This window comes from Rana temporaria, chromosome 2, assembly GCF_905171775.1.
Source record: "Rana temporaria chromosome 2, aRanTem1.1, whole genome shotgun sequence".
NCBI lineage: Eukaryota > Metazoa > Chordata > Amphibia > Anura > Ranidae > Rana > Rana temporaria.
The window spans coordinates 95,132,505-95,156,196 of NC_053490.1; the positions used below are offsets into that span (position 1 = coordinate 95,132,505).

At 41.7% G+C, this 23,692-nt stretch overlaps 1 protein-coding gene across 3 annotated transcripts in view; it reads left to right on the plus strand.

Moving 5' to 3' along the window:
• The window catches only part of CENPJ (centromere protein J), a 105,886-nt gene that overhangs the window by 19,311 nt on the left and 62,883 nt on the right, over window positions 1-23,692 (plus strand). For 2 of the 3 annotated variants that reach the window (XM_040340556.1, XM_040340557.1), the window contains exons 4-7: window positions 6,878-7,114; window positions 9,358-9,445; window positions 10,947-11,052; window positions 17,669-19,235. In XM_040340556.1, the coding sequence (XP_040196490.1) occupies window positions 6,878-7,114; window positions 9,358-9,445; window positions 10,947-11,052; window positions 17,669-19,235 (1,998 nt within the window). The remainder of the gene's footprint in view (window positions 1-6,877; window positions 7,115-9,357; window positions 9,446-10,946; window positions 11,053-17,668; window positions 19,236-23,692) is intronic. The other variant, XM_040340558.1, reaches the window with a different exon arrangement.

A 23,692-nucleotide genomic window follows, 5' to 3' on the forward strand; every position in this document is an offset into this window, starting at 1 on the left:
TATGCCCGGGAACTGACTGAGTCGGCAGATGCATTGGAGTGCTGTGGCAATCGTTAAAGTAAGTGTACATGCTGTGTGGGGAATAAATGTGTTTAGCTGTGTACACTGTTTCTGTGCCTCTTCAAATAGAATCTATTCCTTGGGGACTTTTTTTCTTCTTGTTCCCAACATTACTACAAAATATGGAATTGTATGGTCAGAATAATGTTGTTTGTATTCTGTCTGTGTTATATGCTGTCTATGTTACAGCAGATGTCTCATGCTTTGTGTTGGCTATTCAGGTTTATCTGGCTGGAAATGCCTGCTAGATTTTGCAGAGATCACTGCAGTACAGTTTTTGCATATAGTTTTTGTCTCTGCCATCCCCCTGTATTTTTATAATACCAGAGTCACATGACAAACAGTCCAGAATCACTGGCATTATACAGAGAGGTGCAGAGATGTTGCTTGGAGTTTGCATTTGACGTGCATTGAACTGCACAGGCATTGTGAGTGAACCATTGGTAAAGCATTGCTACAGTTGTCTTTGAATGTTCACTTTCAGAAGGATGTTTCCTGGACATTGAGGACTATGAAGATAGTCAGGAATGAGAGACTTTCTAAGTAGTCTTCTGCTACAGCAATGCAGGGCAACCAGTATGTCTTCAGCTGGAGTAGAACTACAGATCTCAACATGCCTTAACCAAAGAGCATAATGTGTGCCAGCAGGGAATGGGGGGACTGGGAAGTTCTGCTGCAGCTGTAGAGTTGCTGGTTGCATGTCACCCCCTGTAACAGGATTTGTTTATCATCCAGCCAGTGCTTCTACTGAACACCTAGTAATTTAAAGTACACCTGTCATGCAACTTGAGTGTATTGAATATTAATGTATAGTTAGAATAGTGATACTGAAATTTGATTGCCCAATGCTAGGACAGCTTCCAAAAAATTTAACTTTTGTCAAATGTGTTCTAGTTTTAGATCTTCTTGTACAAAACACAGACTACATAGTGAATATACAATGATTTCTGATGTGTCCCATGTTCACCCCCAGACATCATATCCCACGCTCATCAAGTTCTGTATATGTTGGCACTTTGGAATGAATACGTTGATTTTGCGTTGCAGTTTGGGCACTCGGACTTAAAAAGGTTCGCCATCACTGCCCTAGGGAATAAAATGCCGGGCATTGCAACTTTTTATCTCGCACAGTATTTGCGCAATAATTTTTTAAAGCCTTTTTTTTGGGAAAAAAACGGTTTTGTGAATTAAAAAATAACAAAACCGTAAAGTTTTTTTGTATAATGTGAAAGATGAAGTTACGCCGAGTAAATAGATACCTAACATGTCACGCTTTAAAATTGCGCACACTCATGGAATGGCGCCAAACGTCAGTACTTAAAAATCTCCATAGGCGTCGCATATTTTTTTGTACAAGTTACAAATTTAGAGTTACAGAGGAGGTCTAGTGCTAGAATTGTTGCTGGCGCTCTAACACACACGGCGATACCTCACATGTGTGGTTTGAACGGCGTTTAAATATATGTGGGCGGGACTTGCGTGTGTGTTCGCTTCTGAGCGCGAGCTACCGGGGATAGGGGTGTTTAAATTTTTTTTTATTATTTTAGTTTTTATTTTACTCAATTTCTTTTATTTTTACACTTTTTTTTTTTTTTTTTTGATCACTTTTATTCCTATTACAAGGAATGTAAACATCCCTTGTAATAGGAATCACTGTGACAGGTACTCTTTATGGAGAGATGCGGGGTCAATAAGACCCCACATCTCTCCTCCAGGCCGGAAAGCATTAGATTGTGAAAAAAAATTCACAGATCTAATGCTTTCAGCCGCGATTGCGGCTGTGTTTACATTCCAGGACCCGGGCATGACGTCATAACATCGCGCCTGGGCCTCCGACGATCATAGAGATGACTATTACGCTAATACATCAATTGTATATTTAGCACTACTTTTAAAAATGCCAATAGTTTTTCTTCATTCAAGTTCTGCAGTCTGTAAACATAGTTGGTCAGGTTGAAAAAAGACACCAGTCCATTCAGTTCAACCAAAAAAAAAAAAAAAATCATACAATCCCATATACCCAATTCATACCCATTGTTGATCCAGAGGGTAAAGGGTAAAGCTAGGCAAGAAATTAAAGCGCATACAATTTTGAGGACAACCTCTAAGGTCGGCCATAGATGGAGCAAATTTCGCTTGATTCCCACATCAGCACAAACCGTGTTGACAGGGGAATCCTTCTTGGGGAGCATTGTATTCTCCTGGAGGGGAAGGAGGAAGCCGCTCCTGCCAGGAGAACTAAGTGATTATTCTAGCGGCTGAAATATGGCAGGCTAGTTGAACCCAAGTTGATCGCTTGATCAACTTGGATACATTTTTAGCTTGCCTATACATGATTCAAATCTTGGCCAATTCAGAAGGAACGTCTATGGCTGACTTCACAAAAGAAATGTGAAAACTGCCATTGCTGACTTTTTTTTAATTGTCCAACGCTGTCAATCCTATCCTTCCTATCTTTTTTTTCACTTTAGGTCAGATTTAAAGCTGTTTAAAGTATTGTGTTTAAAAAATCTGTGCAAATGTATCTTGGTGGTTTATGTTCTTTAAAAATGGCATTGCTCAATAACAGTTTAGCCTGATCTTCCTTCAAATTTCTTGTTGCCTTGCAATTGTATGCAAAACCTCTTCACCGGCAGCCATAACAACCAACAGTAAGCTGAAACCAGTCAATCATTACAAAGCAATGCTAACTGCAGTGTGGAGATGATGTAGCTAAACCACGTAGCTGGATTAGACATTTATTACATTTTTCCTGTTGGGCAACAGCTATATAGCAAGGATCATCGTTTTCTAGTAGTACCAAAATTCTTAAAAATAAAAGCCCCCCCCCCCCCCCTTAAAGACCTATTTGTAAATGATTGTTTTTAGAGCCCATTCACACAGGGGCAACACGACTTCCAGCACGACTTTGGGCGGCAACTTGGACACGACTTGAGTATGAATCACAGCGTGACTTGAGACGACTTCAGCGCGACTTGAAGTCACCTCCAGGAGGGGGAACTTCATGCCAATTTTTAAATAAAAACCTGGCATTGGTTGCCCCTCCAAAAGCATACCAAGCCCTTAGGTTTGGTATGGGGCGTAGGGGGTGCCCCCAAAATCCATACCAGACCCTTATCCGAACACGAGCGGATGGGGACGAGCGAGCGCCCCCCCTCCTGAACCGTACCAGGCCGCATGCCCTCAACATGGGGGGGGTGAGTGCTTTGGGGCAGGGGGGCAACCCAAAGCACCCTGTTCCCTTGTTGATGGGAACAAGGGCCTCTTCCCGACAACCCTAGCCGTTTTAAAGTAATTTATTAGGCAGCTCCGGGGGTCGTATTCCGGATTCTCCGCTCTCCGGTTCTTTCTCCCTTCTGCCGGGCACCTCCGCTATCTTCTTCCAGCTCTTTTACTAGTGGGGGCCCGGTCTTCTGCATTGCCTTCTTCCCTCTTATCTTCTTCGATGTTGACCTGATGCTCCCACCCGCTGTAATGCCGGGTGGGAGCTCCGGTGGGTGTAACAAGATTTGTCTTGTGTTCTTCTTCTTCCTTCTTCTTAATTTTTCGGATCAGCAAAAGCAAAAAAATCATCAGATCCGATCCGTGAGTTTTTTGATCCGTTGCACCCCTCATAATGTGCTGCTACACATATTAGAGCTGCACAATTAATCATTAAGAATCAAAATTGCGATCTTTTTTCCCTTCCCGGTCTTCAAAACAGCATGTGACGATCTTTCTTTTTTGTTTACAAACTTTTATTGTAATAATAATGAAAGGTTGCACAAATATAATGACAATGTAATCAATAATAGAAAGTCAGTAGAATAGTACATAGTATATCATTCAGACAAAGTAATCATCGTTGTACTACAGTAAAGGTAATAATAAACAGGTAGCAGTATTTAAATGTATTGCAATCTAGTAATATCTTAAGTGGTATGGGTAGTGATGGTAAAGAAACGGGGAAGGGAGAGGAGAAGAATATTGAGTATTATGGTATGTTCCAATTCGACCATTTAGAGTTGTAAATATGGAGGTTGTCATTTAAGGTATGATATATTTTCTCAGAAATCTTATAAACTTCCATTCTCTCCAATACTTGTGACCAAAGGATAGTAATAGATTTCCAATTAAGGGCGATCATCCATTGGATCGAGCTGCATAGGGAATGGAATAATCTCATGTGTGAAGTTGGTATATCTGGAATCGTTGCATACAAAAGACAGATTTGTGGAGTAAGAGAGATTTTATGACCATAGGATGACTCAAATCTAGATGTTGCCGCACGCCATATTTGGTCTAGAAAAGGGCAGCTCCAAAATGTATGTAATAACGTGCCTTGTTCTGAGCAACCTCTAAAACAATTGGGAGATATTGAGGGGTAAAATGAATGTAATTTGGAGGGTGTGAGGTACCACCTAGAAAAGAGCTTTACTGGAGTATCTCTAAATGAGATTGCTTTATTACATTTTTTAAGGTTTTCAGACATGGAGTACCATGAGTCTGCTGAAAAGGAACAATCAAGATCTTTCTCCCAATGGAGCATCGGGTTAGATTTCTCCTGTAAATTAAGGTTGCTAAGGTAGTGATATAGTCTGGAAATCATTCCCTTGTCTCTGGAGGATGTTAGACAAATTCTTTCAAATAAAGTATTAGTAGAGTGTGAGGAAAGTGAAAAATGTTGTGAGTAGAAGGATTTAATTAGTTGGTAGTTCATGTATTCTATGGGGGGGGGGGGAGGTTATATTCTTTCTGTAAAGTATGAAAGGATTTAAAGACCCATTTGGATTGTAGAGAATTTAGTGTGGTAAGATTATTGTCTATCCATAACGTGAACAGGGGTCTGTTGGTAAAGGCCAAGTGGAATCTGGGGTCCCCCAAAAAGGAAGTGAGAGGAGATATGGTCGAGGATAGGAGATATGAGTCTTTAATTTTTTGCCAAAGTTGGAATAGATGAGCAACTATCATGTTACGTTTCAGAAGTTTATGGTACAGGACATAGTTGGACCAAGGTAAGCCTTGAAGGTGATAGGGAAGAATTGAGGTGGATTCAAAGACTTTCCAGGGTATATTTTGGGATGGGGAGAACCATTGTGAGAGTTGGGACAGCCTAGCGGCAAGAAAATATTGCCATAGGTTAGGGAGGCCTAATCCACCCTTCGATTGAGGCCTATGCATAAGAACATAACTGTATCTAGGTTTTTTATCAGCCCAAATGAATTTATTAATAGTACGTTGAACTGATTCTAATTTGGTTTTTGATAAGTTGATAGGGAGGGCGCGAAAATAATATAGTAGTTTAGGGATGATATTCATTTTTATTGCACATATCCTACCGAGAAAGGAGATGTGGTATGAGGACCATGTTTTAAGGAGAGAACTTATGTGACGATCTTTCTAAGGGCCCTTTCACACGGGCAGACCGTATGTCTGTCTGCTTTTTGGGACATACATTGGTCTCTATGAGATCGCGGTCCGTGATCATCCGATTCCCCCCCCCCCCCCCCCCCCATAGAGGAGAGCAGAGAAAAGACAGTGTGCGGGGACCGCCCTGTCATCTGCCGGCTCAGCGGGGATCAAAGGAGCGATCCACGCTGAGCAAGCGGAGGTTCACGGGGAGGATCATCACTGATCCGCCCCGTGTGAAAGGGCCCAAACAAGTGCAGAAAGTTCTCACAGCTGGGGGAAAAAAATCCAGGCAGCCTGCCAAGTTTATCACAACACCATGAATAACTGGAAACAGTATATTTCCGTTCTTTTATCAAAGGAAAGAATTCCAAGTGTAGATGAAGGACGTTTAACCATTTAAAGGCCAAACCTTTTCTTGCATTTGTTGCTTAAAAGTAAAAATTATTATTTTCTGCTAGAAAATTACTTGGAACACCCAAACATGATATCTATTTTTTTAGCAGAGACTCTAGAGAATAAAATGGTGGTTGTTGCAATATTTTATGTCACACCGTACTTGCGCAGCGTTTTTTCAAATTCAATTTTTGTATTTTTTATATATATATATATATATATATATATATATATATATATATATATATATATATATATATATATATATATATATAATTTATTGTGTGTGTGTGTGTGTGTGTGTGTGTGTATATGATGAATTGTAGTGACGCTTTTTTTTTTTTTTTTTTACATTGGTCGTTCTAAAATATCAAGGCTCTGCTTTTTATGTGGTGTGTGTGTTTTTTTTTGTTTTTTTTTTTCATTTTACCATTGAGGGGGCAGGTACTTCCCACTAAAAACTTTAAATGATCCCTCTACACAATGCTATACACCCTTACAGATTTCTAGCAAACTTGGCATAAAACAGGAATTTTAAGTTGTATACATTGCAATGCACAGTTAAGCCGGGCCAGAATGACAGCATTTTCAACAAGCATTTTTGGAAAAAGTCAATAGTGGCAACATATCCATTTATTTTACACAGCTTTCGGTAAATGCCCAACTTCAGCCACAACATGTTGTTATGGTTGAGATAGAGTGGAGAATGGCTAGGGTGTTTTCTCAAATTATTATTACAGTCTGTTCTTGTTGGTGAGAACACTGTGCTTATGCTCTAATTTATGAAAACTGTAGGGAAGGAAAGTGATGGTGATGATTTTAGCAACCTATCAACTTATAAGGGCCCTTTCACAAGGCCAGATCCGTTTTTAGACATCCGCTTGCTCAGCAGGGAGCGCTCTGTTGATCCCCGCTGAGCCGGCGGATGACAAATCCGTCTCTGCACACTGCAAAAATGGACCTATCAGATGTATTAAAATGTTGTTATTATGCTCTTTTCAAGTGACTTGACCTTTTATATCTTAATTTACAGAAGATGACCAACAGAAGCTCCAATCGGGACATGTAGGCGGCTCTGTATCACAAAAAAATCTGTTTCGTCTTATGTCTCCGATCAGCGGGAATATCCCCAGAGATTACTTTTACAAAAATCTTGAGCTTTCTAGGAGTTCATCCCGGCCATCTTCTGTGCTGGCTCAAGAATGCAGTCCAGAGAAATCCAAAACTTTAGAGGATTTGTTAAAGGAAGAGGTCGAAGAGGATTATAGTAGTGAGTATTTTTTTCCATGTCTGTGTCTTGCATATATAGTGTTTTTATTTTATAATATCAGAGTTATGGATATATTTTACATTTCTGAAATTATTTTGGGTGCATGAGTTTTCTCACCTGAAATGTTGCACCAATTATTTTGCTATCACCAAAAACTAGAGTGCTGCTATAAGCAGGAAAGTAAATAGCCAGCCTGCTCCCTGCCACCTACAGTATCTTCTCTCACTTGTGGACATCAAATCAACAAGTGTCATAAAAGAGTTAGAAATGGGTAAGCCAGCTGCTTCGTGCATCACATTTGCCCTGGGTTTCACGGGTCCCAGGGCTCTCCACAAGCAAGACATTAAAAGTTATCTGAAGGCATCTGCTTTACATTCCTACTGCAGCTTTATAGTATATTTTATTGTATGGAAGGGTATGCTAACCAGCTATGTACATGTTTGAATATTATGTACTTGGATAGTCTTGTGTACATCGTTGAATACAGTTGAGGTAAGCTTCCTAAATTGGGGAAACCTCAAGGCACTAGCAACTTGTAATGTAATTGTGTATGTACTTGAGATGCTGCAAAAGGGACACTACAGTATCCCTTAAAGGGATACTGTAGGCTTTCAATAGTGTCAAAACCTGCTTCCTGATTGGTTGGGAGGAGGACCAGTGTTACAACAGCGAGGGGCACCGTCCCTTGCACCCTTAAGAGACAGGTCGCCCCTGGGTTAAAGCTTTCTACCTTCCAGTTGATGGAACACTAGCAAGCTTTTGAGGGCACAGCCCCCTGGGACGCCTTCCTATAACCTTACCCCACCCTATGAGTGTTAATTTTTTATTTTATTTTTTGCTAATGTCTGTAGGTGATGGGCCTCTTCTCCTTCCTGGAGAAACCAGCTTCACTGCTTTCTATTATTTTCCTAAAAAAAAAATTCAATCAACCTCACTGTCTACAGAAGCAGTGTTTCCAGATCTGTGAAACCTCAGTAAAACCTTTGGAGCTGTACCCAGACTCCACGCTGTGGGGACGGCTTATAATGTTGCTTTGGGCACTGAATCCTGCGTGGGGTGCTCACCTTGCAACCTACTATTATCTGCAGGGTGCAATACAGGTCATGGGACGTGTTCCATCTCAAGAAAACCGAGTCCCTGAAGACCTGTTCAGGGGTATGCCAACCTTAATGGGAAACCTTAATATATTTTTTTTTTTTTACATTTAATTTTTTTTTTTTGGTGAGGAGAGGTTAATTGTTTAGGGTGGGAAGGTGCATTATTATTTTGGGTGGAGAGGGGGATGGGGTTATTGTTTAGGGTGGAGGGGCGGGGAGGAGGTTATTGTTTAGGGTGGAGGGGTGGGGAGAGGGGGTTATTGTTTTGGGCGTAGAGGGGGGGTATTTGGGAACCCACACACTGCCAATCACTGCACTACAACACCCAGCAGAAATGCCCTTCCCTTTCAAGAAGTTCTGCAGCAGCAAAGCCTGGCTCAGTGCAGGACACACTACTCACAAGGCAGGCAGATCTGTCACCCTGCAGCCGCTCACGGAGGAGCATAAGTGGATGAGCTGGAGTGAGAGGGGGCAGGTCCACTGCGGGGAAGGGAAATCCCCACTGATGGCTGAAACGTCATTGGTTGTTAAGGACGCGGCGGCCCCACTCCTAACAACTGATGACTGCCTGCATTCTTTTGTATACATTTCATCTGTCGGCGGGGAAATTGCATTGACAGATGACAGAACCAAACCTAAAGATAAAGTTTTAGGTATCTGCAAATTTGCATGAGTACTGATACTCGTGCTAATGCTTGGTATTGGCACCGATACCAGTATCGGTATAGGTGCAACCCTAGTATTCACATTCCAGTGTACATTTTTCAAACTTGGTGCTAAAGTTTATCAACTCAGAGTCTAAGGTTGATGAGCAGGTGTTACATCACATCACTGGTTGCTTACTTTTAATGGCACTTCCTCCTACAGTTCATTTGGATAGTATTCACAGCGCTTTTTCCACATTTTGTTACGTTACAGCCTTATTTTAAAATAGATTAAATTCATTATTTTCCTCAAAATTCACAATTTTTCAACATGGAAAACATTCATTGTCTTTGTTGTACTCGGACATGAAATTTACAGGTAAGTCAAGATTCCTCTTTTTTGGGTCTGCTTTATTACCTACAAAGTCATCTTTTTAGCTATAGAATACATTTTGATATATAGCCAATGTATTTGTATATAATGTTTTTTTGTGTACGAAAGGTGATGAAGGTGACACAGGAGAGTCGGCACATGATGATTCTTCCTTAAAGGAGCCGCTTAAGAAGAACCACATCGAAGCTGAAGAGAGGTGAGAATCTCTCCATGACTTGCAGAAAAAGCAAGCTCATGTATCAGCTATTTATAATTTAATTGCAGCAATGCCTCCAGATAGATAATGATGTTACTGGCAGGTGTTCAGCTTTATGTTCACTGCTGCACTTTCTAACTGGCCACTTGCACATATGGTGTGGGATACAGGGAATTCTCAAAGTTTGTTTGATATCAGATTTCACTGTACTGATTTGATCACTAACAAGGATTTAGGAAAATTATATTCAAAAAATATATTCAGTTCTTCTCTGTACAATTTTTAAATTTGCAAACAAATTTAAACATGTGCTTGCTGGTCAATGTTTCATAACCCCCCTAAAAAAAATTGTAATGGTACCTGCAAGAATTGGACAAGGAGAGGGAGAGGGAGAGATATATATCTCTCTAAAAAAAAAAAAAGGGGGGGATGCATTTTGTAGTTGGCTCAAACAAAAAGTTAGGAGCTCATTAGATTTCTGACATAAAATAGTGTTTCTTTTTTCTAACAGCATTTTTAATTTTACAACTGGACTCTGTATGCACTGAGTTGCTTCTTTTTCTCTGTATTCCCACACCCCCATAAACCGGGAACATTCATGCTTGGGGGGTGGGGGACACTTGTGCCTCATAGGTGGTAAGGGAAACGGGTAGGGTCCATCATGCATGGAGGTAACATTAGGGCTTAGCTAGGGGTAACTAAAGTGCCCAGTGGGCTGTGGGGGAACAATAGTGCTTGATGGGGGTGAAGAACAATGGCACCTAGCAGGGGATGCAGAGGAACAATAGTACCATTGGTGTCAGGAGGAAAAAAAAAACATAGCCACACAGAAAATGAGAGGAAATCCTTACAAACTAAGGGATTCCATTGGCCCCCCTTCCCCAACTAGTGCACCCTATTGGAAGATTTCCCTGGGGACAACCCATAGTTTTGGGATTTTCTTTTACGTTAAGGGCCAGTTCAGACCATAGAAATGCAGTCTGGATGCACTCCAGATGCTTTTCTGCATGCGTGTTTTTAATGTGTTTCAGTGCATTTTTGGTGAAGTTCAGTGCATCCCCCCCTCTTCTTTCTTCTTCTTTCTTTTTACTTTCTTTTCTTTTTTCTTCTTGACATGTGTGTTCAGTGCGTTTTTTTTTTTTTTTATTTAAATGCAATATGTTCTACTTTTTTTTCTGGAACTGCAAGCACTGGTGCGAACTATGCCATTGGAATCCATATAACCTACTTTCTATGTGTTTTTGATGCAGAAAAAAATGCACTGGACTGCATGTAATGTGAACTGGCCTCATTGATAGTTGTAAAAAGGATAAATGGAGAAAGTGAATCTCTCTAAGGGGTCACAGACATCAAATATTAATATATTTAATCTAATATTTGACCTGTTGGCAGCTAATAAAGGCTCGGTGTATTTTTATTTGGGATTGTTATTTGGATGTGTAACCTATATGCTATAGACAAGCCAATAGCCTTATAATATAATTTATGTTCTCTTCTAAAGACCAATCGTTTCCAGCATTAAGGAGAGAGAGACCTCTTTTGAAGAATTCTTGGAGGAACAATTGAGGCTTGAAGAACGACGACTTCAACAAACCGAACCCAAAGAGGTACCTTCTCACATCTTAATCTGATCTTTTGACATCTTGTGCCAAAGTATGACAAATCCTGTGAATTGTCTGACTTGAGCCTCGTACACACAATCGGATTTTCCGACAACAAATGTGTGATGGCAGGGTTTTGTCGGGAAATCCGACTGTTTGTATGCTCCATCGGACAATTGTTGTTGGAATTTCCGACAACAAATGTTTTTTAGCATGTTTTCAAATTTTCCGACAACAAATGTGTGCCATCGGATTATGCAATAGTGTGTACACAAAATCCAAAGTACAAACTTGCATGCACCGAACCAATGCTAACCATAGCACAACATTAGCAGAAGTTCACGGCCCTTCGCACAAAGTTCCACGGATTTGTTCGATGGAAATCTGATCGTGTGTACGAGGCTTTAGACTGATCCGCATTCATAAAGTGGTAGAAACTATGAACTAGCAACATGAGGACATATTTGTGTTTGGTGCAGTTTTTCATTCCTTGAAAAGGCATACAAGCATACTTCTCAAATTAAGTGCTGTTGGAGAAAATAACTTATTTTTGTGTTTATTTCAAAGCCCCCAATTTGAATCCTCTGCTTGGGTAAGTAGAAAAATCACACCCGGTCATTGTGGTCTATAGGCTCATAGTGTGGTTATTTGTGTTGATGTGGTTGTACGCTGTGTTTACAGAGCCTGGGATGTGTATTAGCAATGGACGCTGCTGTGTTCACCATAAAGAACCCATGGTTGGTGCCTTGGGTGGCTTTTTTTTTTTTTATCCATTCTTTATTTAAGGCCTTTTTAATCAGTTTGATTTGGAAAAGTACATACTATGTTTAATGCTACCTTTTTTTGAAGAACACAACTTGCATTTCTACCAAAAAAGCTCTCTAGTTAATCTTCTAAAGCATTGACTGATAAATAACAAATATATATTCTTAAACAGCTGCCGTGTTGCATGCTCATTGTTGAGAATGGAAACAGGATAATCCTGTCTGTGGTATGACTTTATCTTAGCGGAAACTGGGCGGGAGAGAGATTTGGAGGCTGCCATTGCTGACTTTTCTTACTGAAAAAGTTGCCTGGCTGTTATGCTGACCCTTCTTTCATTAATACATGCAACACTGACCTGCAACAAGTATGCAGATATTGACTTTACTGACCTGCATGATTTATTTTTTATTTTTATGGGTTAGTGACTTGAAATCTTGAAACAACTAGATTAGCTGGACAACCAGGCAAATTAACATTTTCAGGAGGCGGCTTGTTTCTTAGTCATACATTAAGGGCCCTTTCACACGGGGCGGATCAGTAATGATCCGCCTCCGTGTGTCCGTAAAGCTCAGCGGGGATCCTCCTTAAAATCCCTGCTGAGCCGTCGGCTGACAGGGCGGTCCCCGCACACTGTGCAGGGACCGCCCTGTCTTTCCTCCGCTCTCCCCTATAGGGGGATCGGATGAACACGGACCGTATGTCCGTGTTCACCCGATTCCATCCGCCTGATGAAAGAAAAATAGGATTTTATTCCGTCTGCAAAAGCGGAGCTTTGCGGAGGCGGGTGATTACGGGTGTCAGCGGATGTTCATCCACTGACACCCGCAATCACATAGGGACCAATGTATGTCCCGTTTTCATCCGCAACGGATGGATGAAAATGCGGACATACGGTGCGCACATGTGTTCATAGGAGAACAGGCATCTTTTCTTTGTTGTAAGAGAAGCATATGTTTTTGAGTTTTTATCAAGACATTTTTTTGTCTATTAAAATGTTTTAATTGCTGCACAGCCACTGGGGGGCGCCTGTTTGTAGCTTCCAGGTGGACCATAAAGGGTCCCCTCTGGGCAGTGCTGTAATATTACCCTTTGGGCACTGAATTTAGCATTTTGCAAGCACCTAAGCACATGGTATAAAGCATTGACTTCGCCACAGGGTGCTCTTACAGGGCCAGGGTCCACTCATCCGATGCAAAATGAAAGGAAAATGATCTGGACAGCCGCACTCCAAAAATAAATTGCCTTTATTTTAAAATCAAAAAACACACAAAAAGCATTCCACTCATCCGATGGAGCCCAGTCCCCAAAGACCCCTTAGAGGGGGTATGCCTGCCAGATGAGCAAGGATTGATGCATAGGGCTTGTGGCTGTTACCCTGCATATCTCAGATTTCAGCAGGATTCAGGAAGGCTGTGGAGAGGAAGAGCTATTGCCCCTTAACCACTTAACCCCCGGACCATATTGCTGGCCAACGACCAGAGCACTTTTTGCGATTCAGCACTTCGTCACTTTAACAGACAATTGCGCGGTCGTGCGACGTGGCTCCCAAACAAAATTGGCGTCCTTTTTTTCCCACAAATAGAGCTTTCTTTTGGTGGTATTTGATCACCTCTGCGGTTTTTAGTTTTTGCGCTATAAACTAAAATAGAGCGACAATTTTTGAATTTTTTTAAATATTTTTTTCTACTTTTTTGCTATAATAAATATCCCCCAAAAATATCTAAAACATTTTTTTTTTCCCTCAGTTTAGGCCGAGAGGTATTCTTCTTCTACATATTTTTCGTAAAAAAAAAATCGCAATAAGCGTTTATTGATTGGTTTGCGCAAAAGTTATAGCGTTTACAAAATATGGGGTAGTTTTATGGCATTGTTATTAATATATATTTTTAATAGTAATGGCGGCGATCAGCAATTTTTTTTTTCGGTACTGCGACATTATGGCGGACACTTCGGACACTTTTGACACATTTTTGGGACCATTGGCATTTATAGCAATCGGTGCTATAAAAATGCATTGGATTACTATAAAAATGTTACTGGCAGGGAAGGGGTTAACACTAGGGGGCGGGGAAGGGGTTTAATATGTTCTCTGGGTGTGTTCTAGCTGTAGGGGGGGATGGACTCTCTAGGGGAAATGACTGATCGCTGTTCATACATTGTATAAACAGGTTAGGCATTTCCCCCTGACAGGACCGGGAGCTGTGTGTGTACACACACAGCTCCCGGTCCTCGCTCTGTAACGAGCGATCGCGGGTGCCTGGCGGCGATTGGGCACAGGAGTCGTGACGTTGTATTACATGCTCTCGCCCAGCAGAGCCGACCTGCCGTTGTATAACTGCGGCGGCTGGTCGGCAAGCAGTTAAACAAGAGCCAAGGTATCTTGGTACTTGGACCTCATCAGGCTCCTGGCATGCTCTTCATAGGCCCTCCAGTTTATCTGTATATTCTATCTTAGGGACTGATTTACCACCTTGGCCAGAGAGATGGGGGCCTAGGAAGTTGACTTCTCAAAGTCTACCATCACACCTGGAAGCATATTTCTTGTGGTGTGAGACCAGGGATTTCTATCCCAGGAAGTGTGAATCCTCTTCTTCCAGTGTAGTCTGGATCAACATTTGGCCTTGAGTTTCATAAAAGGGTCAAATCTCAGCCCTAACAATTCTTTCAGAGACCAATTGCTTCTCAGTTCCTTGTGAAGGCCTTTGTGCAGAATGTCATTGAAATTGTTCACTATTGTTAACCATTAACTGTCTGTCTGTTTTCTCTCAGGCAGAGCGACACACCAAAGTAGTGGTGTTTTAAATGGGTTAAAAAGGGGTAGACCAGCGCAGCATGTGTGCACTCCATTTTGCCTGACCTCTGAACACAAGATCCAAACAGCCAGCCATTCAGCTACTCTGCCTAACTTTAGCACCAGGGCACACAGCAAGTATTTTGGTTTGTTAGGGGTGACAGCCACTTAAGTGTTTTGGCTTGTGCCAGCACTCCCCACAGATACTCCCCAAAGGGACAGATTGGCTATGAATTCTTGCCCTTATCTTAAATTTACACTGTATCAGGGGCATAATCCTCTGGTTAATTTTTTGTCAATGGGTGTGACCAGCACCCAAAGGTTCTCATTGGCTTGTAATGCCTGGGATGCAAACATGGATGCTCTCTTTCCACTCCTCCTTTTTGTGGGGGGATGAGGTGTCCAGAGGAACATCCTCAAGATGAGAAGGAAACATTTAGATCAGGAATCTTGCAGGTGTGGGGCTGCCTCAAACACAGAAGACCTAAGTGGATTTCCTAGCAGATGTGGTGCGAATGTTACAACTTCATGAAACTTTAGGGGATTTTATGGGCTATCCTACACTTGGGTGTCTTCTGAGTCCCCCTGTCTGGGTGCAGTCAATGTCAGGGCTATAACAAGGTGTACCACTCAAATCAGGTGTGGGGAAGTCTCCTGGTTTTGAGTACCATCAAGGGGCACACCTTCACTTTGGCCATTCTGTTTCAAAGACTTATTGAGGTTGATTTACTAAAACTGGAGGGAGGAAAATCAATCTGCTTCCAGTTTTTTGTTTTGTCAAAGCTTAATTGAACAAGCTAAAGTTATGAGCTGATTGGCTACCATGCACAGCTGCACCAGATTTTGCATTCTCCAGTTTTAGTAAGTCAACCCTTTTGTGTCTCATTCCTTGGTAAGAAACCTTTGTGCAGGGTGTCATATGGCTTGTTTCACCTGTGCAATCTGTGGGACCTTAATATGGTCTTGTCTCTTTTTCATACTTCTCCTTTGAACCTGTCAGTTTCTCTTGTCACTCTTTATGCACAAGGTTCCCTTTTTAGATGCCATTACCTCAGCTTGCTGGGTCTCAGTTTGGCTGTGCTGTCCTTGTTCTTTTCCAGGATAATGCGTTTTTAAAGTGAAACTACACTGCATCCGAGCACCACAAACTAAAAATGCTATTTAATGAATTTTTTAACATTTAACTCGCCATCCATGTCTCCATGCTTTATTTTGCTTTATTTGAGAGATCACTTTGAAAAACGCCCTCTGGCATTTTTGTCTGTGGCAATCTGTTTACACGCACGCATCCACATTCCTGTTCTGTGACCGGCAATCGCTGGTGCCGGCGGACATTGCAGCCTCCAGGCATGCGCATCGCCCCCCTAGACCGCCTGGGATGGCAGAGCCACCTTGCGGCCGTCGTATGTCTATATGCGGGATGGGAAGTGGTTAAAGGAGATTCCACCCCCCCAAAGCTATGGGCTGAAGTGACGTTTGACTATGCTATGGAGACGAGCAGGGGCTATCTTCCCGCTAGCCAGTCATCCACGAGAAAAGACGCAATTGTCTCTGCTGTTACCGGCAGGTCCGGTAAGTGGTGGAGACAACCGGAGCGTGGCGGGAGGTGGGTGGACACCTCTCCCGCCGCCAAGTTATCTTGCGGTAAATCTGCAGCGGAGACCACTTTTATCTTGGAGAGAAACGCACGGCATTCCTGAAAATATGTGTGTGTGTGTGTGTGTGTGTGTGTGTGTGTGTATGTATATATATATATTTTTTCAAAGCCGGGCACACCCACGTTAAACATCAGTCTAGGCATGGGCACAGTGAGGCATGCAGATGGACACCCTAGCCTTATACTGGAGTCAAATCTTCCCATTTTTTTTTTGTGGTAAAATGATTATATATATATATATATATATATATATATATATATATATATATATATATATATATATATATATATATATATATATATATATATATATATATATATATATATATACACATACATATATATATATATATATACACACACACACACACACACACACACACACACACACACACACACACACACACACACACTGGGGGTGTTTAGCTCAATGATATGCAAGCCCATTCAGGATTCCCACGCAGGGGTTCAAACGTCATTTTGCACTCATAAATCAAAAACATACCGGGCCACCTGGCTCTCGTCATCGGTTTTTCTGCTTGCTCTCAACATACTTCTTAATTTCTTCCAGCCCCCTGGACTCACTGGCTTTCTTTAGTTTCCCGACTCTCAAAGCTGGCCAGCCTTTCCCAGTCTCTGGGCACAGAATCCCCCTTACATGGGCTCTAGTCTCCCACAGGGCAGACAGTTTTCTTAACTGGGGTCTGTCTTCAAACAGCAGCAAGCTGCTCACACTCCACCTTTCACCACCTACTGTACTCACCAGACCCTCGTTATATTGTCTGTGTTCACCTGGGCACACACCCTGCTGGCTGTCCAACACCCGAACACAGGGTTGGAAATTCCATGCCACCCAAGACTCTTGGGGATCTCCAAACTACAGAGCTTCATCTGGAGATGGCAAAATCGGGAGAAAGCTGCCAGAGCAGTTTTCTCTATTTAACACATATCCTCTGTAGCCTTGCAGTCAGACATACTCTGTCCTTTTTAACCCCATTTTCCCAGAGACAGGGACTCTCACTATTAGTGTGTGTATGTGATTGTCATCATAATTTTCAATGTGATTGTCTGGATTGTTTTCCACATTTTGTCTCTCATAGTTGAGGTATACCTATGATGACAATTACAGGTCTCTCATCTTTTTAAGTGGGAGAACTTGCACAATTGGTGGCTGACTAAATACATATATATATATATATATATATATATATATATATATATATATATATATATATATATATATATATATATATATATATGTGTATATATGTACTTTTTTTATTTTTTTATTTATATATAGGGTCATGTTATATGGTCAGTTGAAACATGCACGTTGCCTTTTGATAATCCTTTTAATGGTACAACAAAGTTTATTGCCCTTTCTTTTTTTTTTTTTTTTTTTACTATAGAGCCCAGAAGGACAGGCCAATAGCAAACCTGTTGTAAAAAGACAATTTCTTCGACGAGGAGAAGGGCTGGCCAGGTTTAAAGGTGGGAACAAGAAACTTCCCAAAACACAAGAAATCAAAACAACTTCTCAAAAACTGTCAGAGACTGCAGTTCCTCCCAAAGCTGAGAAAGTTCAGGTCCACAGAAAGATTGCTTTGTCAACTAAAGAGCAAGGCGCAGAAAGTAATCTTGGAGCAACAAAAACAACAAATCAAAATGTGAAAGAAAAAAACGAGAGTGTTAATAAAAAAATGTCTAAAAACAATAGTGCAAAAAACAGAGCCGGTTTATCACAAGGCCAGCAGGACAACAAATCTACCTCAAGTGGGAGAAGTTCTGTGACTCTGGAAAGACTTGTTAGTTCAGAAACTGATAAAGAAAATGCAGACAACTCTAAAACCTTTGAACCACCAAGGAGACAAGGTTATAAGGTTAAAGAGGCAGGAACTAAAAATAATTTTCAACAGATCAGTGACTTGCACAAAGGGAGTGCTAACCCAGTAGAATTTTCATTTGAAATCTCCTTCCAAAAGAGGAAAGCCCAGTGGCAAAATGAGAAACAGAAGGAGAACTATGATTTAAATGAGTTCCTCCTTCTAGAACAGGCTGCTGACGACATCTCATTCTCCAGCAACTCCTCTTTTGTACAGAAGCTACTTGATCAAGACTATGTAATTGATAATGGGCAACGCAGGTTGTCTTCCACTCCTGTTAAATCTGTAGAGAGGCACCAGGAGAAAGGGTTCAGCAATGCTAGGAGTGGAAATGGTGGCAGGTTGAACCAGAAATTTCAAGAGCCTGGTAGTGTTCTAAAAAATATCTATAGTACCTCTACTGCTGGGTTTGGTGAACAGACTCTGAAGAAGTCAAATGAAATAACCAAAGGTCCTGAAGTTGAAATTAAAATCTCTTCTAAAGATTCTGAGCCTGCTACAAGTGAGGGGGACTATGCGTCTTCAGCTGATGAACACAACAACTCTGGTTTAAGTGAAAATGAAGACCTGGAAAGCGAGGACAGTAGCCAAGAATATGACCCAAAAACTGTTGAACCAAAAGGCCCATCTAAAAAACTAAACAAGGAGACCAAAGGTAGAGATCTTGACCTGGACCTGTCAGATGGTGGGGATCAGGAAAATGAGGACACAACTTTGCTGGGAAATAGCAAAGCATCTCTAAAAGATGACAGCTCATCTACTTCTAGTGAAAGTGAAGTTGGGTTTGATGATGAACGGACGTGGGATGACCTTGGCAATGTACCGAGCCTTAAAGGTGTTTATGAAAGCAGGTTTACCAACAAGGAGTTTATTCCATCGGAGTATACCAGCAAAAGCCCTCCAGACATTCCAGACAAAGCCATAACCAGGAAGATAGCATCAAAGAAGGGAGAGTCTATGAAGACTGGAACTGCTGGTACCCCTGACCCTCCGGCATCTGAACTGATGATGAAATTGTTCCCAGCACTAAAGCCAAAAGCAAAGCCAGAATCTCAGGCTGTGTCTAAAAATGTACCAGTTCAAGAAGGCCCAGGTATGATCGTTTTAAAGTAATATAGCAGTGTTATTGAAATGTACCTGTTATGTACCGGAGGGATTGTCAAAGGGCTACTCCAAAATGCCATATGACGCCAATAGTGTTAAAGCGGTGTTTCACCCTGCAGAACAACTTTTTAGCATAAAATTCGGCATAGTAGCGCGAGCTACAGTATGCCTGTCTTAATTTTTTTATCCCCGTACTCACTGTTATATCGTACATAGAAGATTCCGACTGCCCGCGGGGAATGGGCGTTCCTTTCAAGAGGGAGGGTGATTGACGGCCGGCTCTGACACGTCACGCTCCCCGAAGACAGCCGGAGTAGGTCTCGGCTCTTCACGGCGCCTGCGCACAGACTATGCGCAGGCGCCGTGAAGAGCCAAGCCTATTTCGGCTATTTCCGGAGAAGCGTGACGCGCCAGAGCCGGCCATCAATCACCTTCCGTCTGGATTGGAATGCCCATTCCCCGTGGGCAGTCGGAATCTTCGATGTACGATATAACAGTGAGTACGGGGATAAAAAAATTAAGACAGGCATACTGTAGCTCACGCTACTATGCCGAATTGTATGCTAGAAGACATTTTTTTTTTTTTTTTTTTTATAGGGTGAACCCCCGCTTTAAGGAATATCTCTGTACCCAGAGATTGAGCAGAGTATTTATAAAAATATACATTTATTAAGAAAAGTTAATAAAATACAAAAATTTTACAAAAACGGAGAATGATTGTTGTATGCAATTCCATTGAGTTCACAATTATAGAAAAGAGAATCCCCACTGGTATGTGGGGACACAGTGATATAGGTTTAGACATAGTCCTCTACATGTTTCGCAATGTATGTCGCTTCTTTAGGAGGGGTCATCCAGAAACATCTATAAAGAGATACAATATCATAGTTACAGTAGCACAAAAATTGGATACAGTATTATAGCAACTACCAATATGACATTTTCTTTTTGGACTATTAAGAGACCAACGCAACTCACCAATGGAGGCCCATTAGGGCATCGGATGACATCAATGGAGCCCTTTTTACAATCCCTCCTCTCTTCTTCATTGTCTAATTCTAGGATGATGGTACCCACCCCTACATATCAAACTTTTTTTATTGAGGCAATACTCAATCTGTTATGTAGCAGTGTGCTCAAAGGGAGGAAAGGCATTGGGTAGTTAAATACAACCAGTTTTTCATGTTGATAAAGGTTTTATCACTATAGTAGTGCAGGCAATTGAGCAGGAGATATCAATTTACAAAAAATTCTGATAAGCTGATGGGCAGAGCAAGCCAGTAAAAGGAGGCCAGATCGAAATTCAGCTGAGTTCAGCAGGAACCAGTTACTTTCAATTCATGCATGGGCAGGCTGGTTGTACTGAAGTCGATCTACCAGTTGACTTCAGTACTACCAATTGACTTCAGTACAACCAGCCCATTTTTTTTTTTTTTTTTGATCACTGTTGGCAGCTATGGCCGCAAGTAGTGATCATTATATTCTTACTGCTGGGAAACCTCCTGTTGTTATAATACAATAGCTTTGGGTAAGGGACTTTCTCATCAACGCTGAATGTGTTGATCAAGCAATGTTTTGAATCAATTTTCTCTTCTTTCAGCCTGTGGTTGAAGGAAAGGAAATTGACTAATGTACTTAAAACTGGGTATACACATGTAACAGTTTTTTTGTTCTATACTGCGCGGATAGAGTAATCTTTTTGCTGCAACTATTGTATTTTAACAGCTGCAGCTGACGCCTGTTCAAAAGCACAGCTGATTAGATGCAGTTGCTGTTCAGCTGACAAATGTTCTGCAGGGCTCCATCGGTTTTTCAGTGAAAGGATGCTGGGAAGGAACCAACAGGGCACCCCACCTAGTGAATTTTGTCTAGTTCCTCAGGAACCAAATTCATATAGTGTGTGTACGCAGTTTTATTCCAATGCCAAGTGACAATTTTAAATTGCTTTCTCTCTTTCCAGTCTATCTTTCCATTGAGCTTACTTTTGTAGTACTGTCTTAATACAGGACTCAAAATACACTTAAACTTAATAAATTAACCACAGGCATACTTATTCCCACTCCCCTTTTCAAACCTGTATGCAGAAACCTAAAAAGGACTAAGTAATTTTAGATTTCATTACAGATTGCCCAGCTTAACCACATTCCGCCCAGCCTATAGCAGAATGACGGCCAAGCAGGGGATCAGTTATCCTGCCTGGGTGTCATATGACGTCCAGCAGGATAAGCCTCTTGCGTGTGCCCCCGATGTGTGTCGCTCTGACGTAGGCTCTTTACTATGTGATCAGCTTTGTCCAATCACAGCTGGTCACATCGTAACCAGGAAGTGCCGTTTATCGACTTTTTCTCTATTCGCGCTGACAAGGCGCGGGTAGAGGAGAGCTGATCAGCAGCTCTCCTGGCAGAAGGGGTCTGTGCTGATAATCGGCACATAGATTTTCGATGCAGACCCATCAAGGGTGCCCATCAAAGATTTCAATCAGTGCCCATCAGTAATGCCTATCAGTGCTGAATATTGGTGCCACTTCATCAGTGCCCATCGGTGAAGGAGAAAACATTCTTATTTTACAAAATTTTATAACGGAGAAACCTTTTTTCTTCAACATTTTCCTTCTTTTTCTCATTTGTTAGCAAAAAATAAAAAACCCAGTGGTGATCAAATACCACCAAAAGAAAGCTCCATTTGTGGGAAAAAATTATAAAAGTTTCATATGGGTACAGGGTTCCATGACGGCGCAATTGTCATTTAAAAGGCGACATTGCTGAAAGCTGAAAATTGGCCTGGGCCTGGGCATGAAGGGGGTGAAAGTGTCCTATATTGAAGTGGTTAAAGTAGTTCCAAAGGCTAGACATTCTTTGCATGACAGTAAAAAATGTCCCAGTATATGTATTGTCTGCTCACCTCTCACTGTAAACTTACCTGGGTCCTATCTCGATCCAGCACTGTGCCTGCCTGAGGGGCTAGCGCTTGCTCTCTCCTTCTCCCCTCTCAAAGGCAGCAGTGGGAGCCATTGGCTCCTGCTTCTGTCAATCAAATCCTGGAAGTAGAGGTGGGGCTGAGACCGCGGATTGTCGTCGATGAAAATTATTTTAATCGATCAAAGAAATTAATGATTAATCGAACAATTAATCGTTAATTTCCGCAGCCCTAAAAAGAAATGATACACACCTATTTTCCGTTTTTTATAAGTACTGTAATCACATTTCCTCTGTTCTCGGCTGCATAATAGCTTGGGGTGGAGAAACAGCAGTGAACTGAGCTTGCCTATGAAAGTCTGATTGGAGGAGAGCTCACGGAGTTCCCAGCACAGATGGAGAACAGTGTGTTCTCCTGCTTTGTGTGGTCAGTTTTTAATAGGAAAGCAGAGGGCTGGCATGGACACCAGGGATTTCACACAAAGGAAGCAATACAAAGAGAATAGGAGGCTTTTTCATACAAGTACATGGTGCAGCCGGCACATATCTAGAATATGAAATGTTGGGTTTATATTTTCTTTAAGGCTGAAAAAATAAATGTTATGCACTTGGACCAAGGGAATAGTATTGCCCCTCTTTGGACAAACCCTGAATGGAAGAGATCTTGGGAATAACGGTTCTCGATTAGCTTGGCAGCACAGCTCCATTGCAATCAGATGCTGCAAAAGCATAACAAAATCTTGTTGATGAAAACGAGAGCTAACAAGACATAAAACTATATATAACACTTGCTACATCTAGAATATAGTATCCAGTTCTGGGTGTGGTAAAATAGGGCATAGGAGTTTTAGGGTAGGGTTCAGAGTTAAGACATGACATTTGCTATAAAAAATGTCTTGCTCTCTTATAGCGCATTCCTTTAGGCTCCTTTCACACTGAGGCGTATTTCAGGCACTAAAAATAGAGCATAAATAAAGCCTGAAACGATCCTGCCCCAGCGTTCCCAACGTGAAAGCGGTATTAACCGGGGTTAAAAAAAATCGCGCCGCTATACCGCCACCGCACCTCCCGTGCCCAGTGTGAAAGGGACCTTACTCTGTTCCAGATTTTCAAAAGTCCGTCCTGTTCATATAGTAACGGTGACAACACTATCTTTCTGTGCCTTGTATGTAGCTGCAGTTCTGTCATCCTAGGAGACACTTTTTCAATGAAAACTCCAAAGTGGATGTACTAATTAGCTTGTTCGGCCTACTTTCCTCAGAGACCTGCCCACCTCAGTGCCACTACAATGATTATCTGTGCTTGTTCAGTGGCTGCATTGAGGGAAGCAAAAGTATCAGCCCCAGTGCAAAACTGTTCTATATAGTAGGGCTGGGGTAAAAAAAATTATTTGAATCGAGTTGCGAGGGCAAATAGATTCAAATTTTGATCAAATCGTTTTTTGTTTTTTATTTACATAGGACCAGCGCTCCGCGGGCTAGACCGCTTGCAGCCTTTTCCCAGGATCGCGGCGAGCTGCCAGCAGGATGTT